The sequence below is a fragment of the Pseudochaenichthys georgianus genome, chromosome 11, assembly GCF_902827115.2.
Source record: "Pseudochaenichthys georgianus chromosome 11, fPseGeo1.2, whole genome shotgun sequence".
NCBI classification, from domain to species: Eukaryota; Metazoa; Chordata; class Actinopteri; order Perciformes; family Channichthyidae; genus Pseudochaenichthys; species Pseudochaenichthys georgianus.
This window is the reverse complement of record NC_047513.1, coordinates 10,920,142-10,930,441: the sequence shown is the minus strand read 5'-3', so window position 1 is coordinate 10,930,441 and position 10,300 is coordinate 10,920,142. Positions and strand designations below refer to the sequence as shown.

At 40.4% G+C, this 10,300-nt stretch overlaps 1 protein-coding gene across 1 annotated transcript; it reads right to left on the bottom strand.

The window, feature by feature from the left end:
- Positions 1-961: 961 nt before the first annotated feature.
- On the bottom strand, positions 962-9,975 carry LOC117454959 (glyceraldehyde-3-phosphate dehydrogenase-like). Its single transcript, XM_034094261.2, has 12 exons — positions 9,871-9,975; positions 9,514-9,562; positions 5,148-5,247; positions 4,669-4,778; positions 4,480-4,570; positions 3,941-4,056; positions 3,653-3,734; positions 2,860-3,011; positions 2,271-2,349; positions 1,885-1,968; positions 1,409-1,506; positions 962-1,316 (listed from the first exon to the last, which is right to left on the bottom strand). Exons 2-12 carry the CDS (start codon positions 9,534-9,536, stop codon positions 1,247-1,249), a joined length of 1,005 nt encoding a protein of 334 aa, XP_033950152.1. The 5' UTR covers positions 9,537-9,562; positions 9,871-9,975; the 3' UTR covers positions 962-1,246.
- Between the last annotated feature and the right edge of the window lie 325 nt (positions 9,976-10,300).

Sequence of the window (10,300 nt, the reverse complement as noted above, 5' to 3'; positions counted from 1 at the left end):
GCATTACAAGTAGTACACTTAAGTAAGCTAGCATTCTGAATTTCTTATTCACTATATTGCAACAATAACATGTATCCTTTTTACATTTAACAGCCAATACATTTGAAAAAGGTTATCAAAAGAAATATGAAAATGATTCTGACTTAATTGATGATTAACTTTCTGGGCTTTGGTGACAATAAGTTATTTCAGTTGTCAGACATTGGAGGTGTTCCTCCCTGTTTCCCTTTTGACTATCGTTGCCACTGGCCAGCTGATTATATTTATCCCTAATACTAATTGGATATTCTGAAATAAACTCAATGGCACTTGCCTGGGCCGGTATCAACAGCTCCAACTAAAAAGCTGTAAGATCCTGGATTCAAATTGGTTTTAACAGCTACTTCTTTAAATTAAGTTTGGCTACAATCGACTACAGACAATGAAAGGAAAGCAATTAACTTGTTTGTAAACCCTGGGAATTGGACATTTAAATCTTTGATTTGACATATCAAAATATATTTTAATTTAATTTTACACTACCTTTATACAACATATAGGACTATAGACATTTCCAGATACAAATCTATTTGTTGCAATACAAATGTGTGAATTTAAAATGACGTGTAAACCACCCTCATAGTCTGAGGAGGGGCGAGACTGTCATTATCAATTGTCAGAGGTAAATAAGAGAGACACATTATTTATATAAAATGATCAAGAGTGACATGTCGCCCCAGAAAAGTACACTTCCTGTATGGCTTTCTCCTAACTCTCCTCCTGCCTTCCGGACTAGATTTTGGCCGCCATCCCAGAAATTATTAATTTTGTATTCTGCACCAAACTCAAAGTCATTTGTCTGGGCACTAGATTAACAGCTTTAGGGTCCTGGATGGGAATGTTCAACAGCCCACTGATTTGTATTTATTATAATAATTACAAATAAACATATGTCTAGAGAGAGATGCACTCTACAACAAACTCTTCCACAAACTGAGGACTTTATTATCGTGTCAAGTGCAACAAGACCATTCAGTACAATACAGTTCAGTGATGGAACATCCTCTCTGCAAACACTGCTTCGTGCAGACTTCACTGCTGGACTGAGCAGAGGCGACTTTATCATATAAAAATCTATGAATCATATTATTTATATTATTATAGACGTTTGTTGAGGAAGATGTTTGCTCCTTGGGCGGATGACACACCATGCATAGGTGAAGCATGAGGGAATCATGGGAAGGAAACTACGAGTCGTGACGGGGCTTTACTCCTGGGAGAACATGTGCAGGACCAGGTCACACACACGGCAGCTGTATGCAAACTCATTGTCGTACCTGCAGACAAACAGTGAGCAGAGATTGAAGTTGCATTATAGAATATTTAGGAATGGAGAATCATGTCCTATTTTTGGTGTGCTTTAACTCACCATGAAACCAGCTTAACAAAGTGCTCATTCAGTGCAATGCCGGCGCCAGCATCAAAGATGGAGGAACGAGTGTCGCCGTTGAAGTCTGTGGACACAACCTGAGCAGAAAGAGAGGAACACAGATGTTTATACAGGCAGGGGGTCAGTGAATACAGATTAGTGTCTGACATAAACTCATCACCAGTATGTCATTTCATCTATAAGGCAGGCCGTGCAGCAACATAGGGATGAATAAGTAATTACAAATATCTGCACATCTGGCTTTATGGATTATAAATAGTTTTCTTTTTACTTTAAATATACCTTATGAGTTCTTAATTAAGTTGAGACCATATTGTAGCAGAATAGATGTGCTGACATCTAGTGGATTTTGTATTGCTATACACACACCCATAGAAATGGCATCAGACTGTTGTTATGTTCAGACACGTCTATAATTAAACATAGTAAGAGAATATGTTGACATTTGTCCGTACCTGGTCCTCTGTGTATCCCAGAATTCCCTTCATGGGTCCCTCAGCAGCGGCCTTCATCACCTTCTTGATGTCGTCGTACTTGGCCTGAAGGGCGAGATATTTTTATTAATTTAAACTAAAGGTGTTAAAGCTTTATATAGGTGCAAGTCTAAGTAACATAATTATGCCTCAATGCTACAGAGTGTTATGAATTAAAATGTATGGAAATTCAGTGGATGGTTGAGCTCAAGTTTTCTTCCTCTCCGACCCCAAACATACAGTACAAAATAAAGATGTGGGATCTAGTTAATAGCTGAATAAGAATGTTTTCATCTGTATATTGGTTCCAAAGTTAAGCAGCCACTTGGTTAAACCTTTATATTTAATCAAAGTTAGAAGATACTTACGGGCTTCTCCAGACGGACAGTCAGATCAACGACGGAGACGTTGGGGGTGGGGACACGGAAAGCCATACCGGTGATTTTGCTGTAAAAACAGGACCGTCAACAATCAGACACAAAGTAAAAACATCAAAACAGATGATCGTGTATTATTGTTTTATTCCTCTTGGTGACGTCTCCTTGATGATCTCCTCCAAAGGAAGGTCAAAAGTCGAACTCTGGTCCGTCCCATACAGTATATGATCAGCCTCAATGCAAACCGTTTTTGCATGTGCTGCCTACTTTTATGAAATATTTCTAGAGTGTGGGGACATGCCACTTTTTATCAATGGGATCATCGTGTAGCTCACATACATACATTAAATGTCCTCCTGGTTGACGACTGCTTCCTAAAGTCACAACCAAAGTTTCAATTGGTCTCTATTTTCAATTATTTTAGTTTGGATGTTTCAATTGCTTCGTAGCTTAGATTCACTTTTGGGAGCATCAGTTTAGTTGTAGTTTTTCTTCAAGGATGTCTTTGTTATTTAGTTTTAGTTAACAGTGATAACCCTGGTCACAACCCTATATAAAATGATCTGAAAGTTGCTCGTACCCGTTGAGGTCGGGGATGACCTTGCCCACGGCCTTGGCGGCCCCGGTGGAGGCGGGGATGATGTTCTGAGAGGCGCCGCGCCCGTCCCTCCACAGCTTACCGGAGGGGCCGTCTACGGTCTTCTGTGTGGCCGTGATGGCGTGGACTGTGCTCTGAGGAGAGGGAGCAGAGGGAAGCATTACAGATTTATAATGTATCTATTAAATAGGATTTTTAAGTTACTAGCTACAAACTATTAAATAACAACAGAGCATTTCATTTTACCGGGCTACTCTTAACAGTGATCTAAGAAATCCTCAAGTTAGTGCGTTTTAGCTGTGGAAAGAAGCTAGTCTAAACATTTTGGCTCTGCTAGGAAATACAATTTCCCAGAAGAATATTGGTTAATAAACCACTGTGTGATGATGTATGATTTTAATTAAAAAAACGATTGAAAAACGTTTGCTAGTTTCAGCTTTTTAAACATGTTGTGTTTTCCTTGGCTTTTTGGCTGCAGCTTACACCAAGTAATCCAATCACAGAACATCACGTCGCGCTCCGAGAACTTTGTTTTATAATTGTATAGCCCTTACTTGGAAATGAGCATTTCTAAGTTAGGGCTATACAATTAGAAAATCATTTAAAAAAAAGGAATAGATAAAGTCATTACAAAAACAGTCAGTTTTATGTTTTAAATACTAAGTTCAAACTGTGATCAGATATCTTTAAATGTAATTTTCAAACTATTTTCCATTCATCCTTAAGTGCTCATCAATAACAGATTGTATTCCATTAGAATGTCTGAGCTGTTTACCATGAGACCCTCAATGATGCCGAAGTTATCGTGGATGACCTTGGCAATGGGAGCCAGGCAGTTGGTTGTGCAGGAGGCGTTGCTATGGAGACAAGAAGGAGACTACATTTAACCAACGACACAAAGTTAAGGTATTACTGCACATACACTCAGAGCTTATTTTAGGAGATGAGCTTGGTTTGACTTTTGTTTCTCATTGGCAGAGCATCTAAAGTCATCACTTGAGGTCAGAAACATTAATTAAAGCTGCGATTAGAACTAGGAACATGGAGAAAGGTGGCGACTCACCTGACAACCTTCATGGAGCTATCGTACTTCTCGTGGTTGACGCCCATGACGAACATAGGAGCGTCGGCACTGGGAGCGGAGATCACCACCCTCTTAGCACCGCCAGCCAGGTGAGCCTAAGGAACACAAAAGAGGTCAGAGGTCAAAGGAAAAATGTTATAATATTTATTTCATTTGAATTAAGACTAGAAATGATGTAGCTTTAAAAATATATCATCAAACAGTCATTTGTAATTCCCTGCATGCTATAGAATGAAACATTTGACTGTAAATGAAGTGTATGCTGCTTTTTCTGGTGTGACCTTCTACGGTTTACACTATTGAAATACAAGAAGAGACTGAAATAAATATTTATATAAAACTGGCGTTGCAGGCCAACACAGCATAATGTTTGTTACTTCATTGAGATACAAACAGATGAAAATACATTTGTATGATTTTTTTGTCCATTCTCAACAATTTAAAACGTTCTCGCTGTAACTTCCTGTCCTTATAACCGTCTCCCAGTGAAATAAGTGGGAGGCAGATGGTAAACTTACAGATGCTTTTTCAATGGTGGTGAACACACCGGTGGACTCCACAACATAGTCAGCCCCAGCATCGCTCCACTTGATGTTGGCGGGGTCCCTCCTGTGTAAATAGATCACCCATTGGAGAGGTTAGACTGTGCTGGTCACACACTCATAGGGAGAACGCTGAAAGAAATGTAAATCTAACAGTGTGCGTACTCGTGGAAGACCATGATGCTCATGTTGCCGATGATCAGCTTGCCGCCGTCTGCCTTCACCTCTCCGTGCTTCCACACTCCGTGGGTGGAGTCGTACTTGAACATGTAGACCTGCAGGCAGATAGAAGAGGAACATTTAAAACCAAAGCTATGAACACCTGATTCTAACAGGAAAATACCTAAGTATTTAAAATATATATATATATATAAAAAAAAGAAAAGCAGGGTCTGAAGTGTAGTTGTAACATGCTTCTCCACAGGTAGGCGTTCACACCTTTGTACTACTGTAGCTCTCTGTCTTTTCTTAATGCTTTAAAACCCATTATTTTGTAACCTCTTATTACCCAAATATGAATTTCTGACTAAACTCGGTCCCCGAAACTATATTTGACCCTGAGTGGACTTTGGAAGGCTTTGAGAAATACAAAATGATCATGACAAACTGTCAGGAGGAAAATGGAGTACAGGTGGTCTTCTTACCATGTACTCCAGATCGATGAAGGGGTCGTTGATGGCCACGACCTCCACCTTGCCTCCAGTGGCGGCGGCGCGGGTCACCAGACGGCCGATACGTCCAAATCTAAAGAGGTAGAGAAGAGAAAACTTAGCAAAATGGCAGCAAGTGGAAAACCCTTTTATTTGACTGTAAGGTCATTCAAAGACAGACAGCAGGTCGTGAAGAATGGATAAATAAAACAAGATTATATATCACACACACCTCTTAAGGGAATGCACATATTTTATTACATTCTATTTCAATGTAAATACTGCTATATTTTATTTTACTATATTTATTATTATTTTGTAATGTTATTATAGTTTTCTTAAAATAGTTCTCTATCTGTATTTTTTATTTTTGTTTTACTTTTATGTATGCACCACGACACCAAGTCAAATTCCTCGTTCGTGTCAACCTACTTGGTAATAAACCTGTTTCTGATTTCTGATTCCTCTTCTCTGTAAAGTCTGAAAAATCCCTTAGGCCAATCTTGACGCGTCCAAATCGAATCATTTCGAAACCTCTTTTATGTTTTGTTTTTATTTAGAGCGGCTTTTGTGCAAGACTGCTCCATACGTCTCATGCCACATCGCCTCTGGCCAACCAGAAGGTGGCACTGAAAGACTAACTTAAGAGTGACAGTGGAGGACAGCAGGGCCATACAAGGCCTGCCAACCTTGACTGAAGATAACAATGGCTGGCACCGGCAACTGAAAGCCTGTTTACGCCTAATATGGCTGCCGTCACAGCAGGTCAAACAGCGAGGGGACTGAAACCAGAGAGCGGAGGATGTTAGGAGGACACAGTTTCATATTAACCACTTCACTGGAAGAAAGAGATAACAGCGGGCTCTCATAATGAGTGATCATCTGAGAGAGCGTGAGAGGAGGAATCTCTTCCTTTCATCTCGCAGGAGGAGGGAGGAGGAGGATGTGTGGAGAAGGGCGATGTTAACTCCCAGACACTGAATGACTTTTAAAGGTCACATATTAGCAGTTAAATAGAAATGCACTGCAGGAGAACTGTCCGGGTGCACTGTGGCTTAAGGGGACATGTGATAGCCTGAGTAACGCAATGTTGCGCCTGAAGACAGGTGGTGTTTGAAGGATGGAAAAAGGAAGACATGACACAGTCCTAATCTTAAAGGTCCCATGTCATGGCCATTTCTACTGATCATAATTCCATTGTTGAGGTCTACTAGAATAGATTTATATTGTTTAATGTTCCAAACTCACATTGGTTTCTCACAGCATCTCTGTATAGTATGTGTATTCACTCTCTGTCCTAAACGGCTTGTTGGAGATCCTGCCCCCTCCTCCCTCCCTGTGAGCCCTCTGTGCTCTGATTGGTCAGCTCGCCCACTCTGTTCCTTACAGCGGAACATCAGTGATTATGTGTTACAATGGCGTTTGTTAGCAACCAGGAAATGACACCAGTAAGGACAAACAGATGAGAATGCTGCGTGGGGTCTGGGTGCCGGCTCGCTGCTGCTGCGCTCGCTGCTGCTGCGCTCACTGCTGCTGCGCTCGCTGCCGTTGTGATACTGTCTGACTGACCTAGCTCAACCTGTGCTTTTCCCCTAAGCTTAATGCTAATAAAGGAATAATGAATCTACATCCAGAGAGCAGAGTTGCCACACAAACAGTAAAGTTCACCTGGTAATAGTTGTTTGTGCGTAAAACAACATGATGGAAATCTGATATTAACATACGGTTTGACCTTTCTAAGAGCAAAGGGGCGAGGCTGCGGCACTTTCCTTTAGTTACATTTATTTTTGTGATTGAAAAAAGTATTTAACATTCCAGCTGGAACAAACCTCACGTAACACTATATATGCAAATGTGTGCAAATAACTCATTCATAACTGCACTTCTGTACGACGGTTCCAGAAGTCATTGTGTCGTTATAGGGCAATAACTATTCATCAATCAACTTATAATAACCTGATTATTAAAAGTCTTAGGCTTTGTTGAAGTTTTTTTGTATCCGATTACTGTAATAATCGCTAGCTGCAGCCCAATGTGTCCCGATAACAGCATACGAGACTATTTGGTGTAGCAGCAAGTGTCTATGTATAATAATCAAGCTGATAGTAGAGGGAAGTATACGGGGGGTTAGAGCCTTGCTCAATGGCACTCACAGGGGCCAGTGGGGATAAAAAGTGGCTCCACAGTCTCTGCTTCACATGTTCAGACTGAGCCCTGTTATGTAAGGTCACATGGCTCCAGCGCTCAGGAGTCACATTACTGTAAGTAATCATGCGACAGATTGAAACTTAACTCTAAGACTCAGACAATCACATACTCCGAAATAACAGTCTCTATCTGAACTAGAAAGGTGCACCGGCGGGGAGATAAAAAAGTTTCCAGTAACAAGGTTGTCACTGATGGTGGGAGTATTATTACAATTCTATTTTCATTTTTGGAATCAATTCTGGGTATTTGCAATCTTTAATGGATCTTTTTTATCCAAATAATCTTATTATTATTATTGTATGCATTTGTGTGCTTACTATAATATGTTATCATTGACTTTATCTTCTCTTTGTCAGGAAAACAAATTGTTCTTGAGTTCTACTAAATACCATAGTAAGGCTGTGAGAGTTATCTGGAGAAAGGCGAAAAAAGGGGATTGCCGATTAAAGAAAAACATGCATTTAACTTAAAACTGAAGCAACTGATTTTCTTCGGTTTGATGATTTATCTGAGGAGAAGTTTGCACGCTCACAGTCTAATCCGTGTAGTCTATGTATTTCCAAAAGTCGGAAATATCTGGTAATTTAATGACAATACACAATATAACTGCTTTAAACTGGACTTAAACAAATAGTTTCCTCTGTTTTTGAACCATAATAACTATTTAGTAGCAGTGGAATGCCACAGTGCAGGGCCATGGGTTCAACTATAGTGCTTCCTTGCTCAAGGCCAACATGGACCGGAGCCCATCTTCAGTTTCTGAGGCTCAGAGATGCCCAGAATCAAGGAGCTAAATCTCCTGCAGCTCCACAGCAGCTGCTTCACAGAGGAGGAGGAGGAGGAGGAGGAGGAGGAGGAGGAGGAGGAGGAGGAGGAGGAGGAGGAGGAGGAGGAGGAGGAGGAGGAGGAGGAGGAGGAGGAGGAAATGTTTAACTGGAGATCTCAAAGTGTGAGCAGCGCCTAAAACCTCCGGCCGGATGATCCCTGAACTTCAGCGGAAAGGTTAGAGGGTTAAAAATAGACAAGTGGAGAATAAAAAGGAATGTGACAGCTGAGGAGGGCAGCAGTACAGACAGAGGGGGGATCGGAGGGGTCTGACGGGGGGTGTGGAAGAAGAGGGGACGACAACTGTGACAACACAACACCACCCCGACTATAAATAACCAGAGAATAGACGGGTCCTGTCCAGAGCCTGACCCCTCTCCAACAGCACTGACTCAGAGAAGGAGTCTCACATAAAGGGCAAATAACTTCACTTGTAAGAAATGTGTTGGAGGAGATTGTCCGAAAATAAAATGTATTAAAAAGTTTATCAAGGGGGACTTTATGTTTATTTTGCATTTATGTAATGTTGTTCATTTATTACATTTAATATAATTTAAGTTTTTAAAGTTATAATACTGCACTGTTGTTTGGCATGTCATGTATATATTGTACGCAATGTCATTAATTGACATGTTCTTTATAAGATGCCCAAATAATAAATTACTTAATCTTTTAGAGAAAAATAATTGTATATGATTTAATCCTCTTTTCAACTGACTCTATTATGCTCTTTTAATTAAAATACAATCTCTGAGCACAGATCATAATTCGAGGGTCTCAGAAACAGTGTCGGGGTCCTGAGGATGGAAGACCTTTATACTGCCAGCAACTGGATGCTTGCTATATGAGTGATTTAGGAAATGAAGAGTTGACACTTGCCCTCACATTGCTCTGAATAGAAATGCAGCTAAGGAAAATAACAAGCCTGTTAATAATGTCCAGTAAACCGGAGAGGTTGTGTATGCTGCAGCATTTCAGCAAACATCAGACACACTCTGCAGGAGACCATAACCTGCAGCCTAAAAGGTCATTGCCCCCTATCAAGTTACATTTATGAAAGTTATTTTCCTATTACTTATTTGCATTCTTGTCCTATTTCATGCACATTTATTAATAAAAGCCACCTTATTTGTTTGCAAATACTCCTCCTTACAGATCTGCTTATTTACCATCCCATTTTAGGTTTTCAGAGCCATACCAATTATACTGCACTCAGTGATTGTTGTTGTTTTCTGGAGACTAATGCATGCCAGTGGAGACGGTGACAAATAATGAGATAATGTTTTGAAATGATGATAGCGACTACAATCTAAAAACACTAACTCACCCATTGATTCCAATCTTCACCATGTTGTCTGATATGGTCTTAGTCGTCACTGAAAGGTAAATAGACACATTTAATGCATTTTTCTTCAAAAGCAACACAAAACTGGGCATCCTGCAACAAGTAATTCAGAAAACGTATTGCACTGCTTGACAAATACTTCGAACTTTAAGCTATTTAAAAGTTATAGAAGCAACATGCAGACGAGTTAGAAGACCAAATGACAGGAATTATAAAATGAGGTCCCAGAAATGTCCGTTTTTTGACAGTGTGTCACACATCAAAATGACAGATTAACTCTCATAATTCAAAAGTTTTGACAACTTAATTCAAACTGGAAACGAGAAGAGGTAAATGTACCGTTTGTGAAGGCACCTCAGTCTGTCAGTCCTCAGGGGGGAGAGAGAGCGGGGGACGAGCTGAGGTGTCCCCCGAATTTATCTCCGCAGCGCGCGGCCGGGCACGCCCCCCTCACAATTTCAAGGTGCCGTGCAGCTGCCTGCCAAATAATTTATTTAAACCACGAGACAAGAAGTTTACAGAGGTTAATGCACCGTCTATGAGCAATACAACAGTACCAAACCCATTTGAACTCCGGTAAAAACACTTTTATTTCGACTGGATGTTTTATAACGGTCTATTTCCATAAAAATCAAACCTCCGCAAAGAAAAGTAGTTCCAGCGGAGGGAGATGCACAGTTGCTCAGCGACAACGGCCTACCCCACAGTATACTAGGGGTTGATTTCAGGTCATTGTGTAATATAAAAAACAATGCAACAGGTAAATATG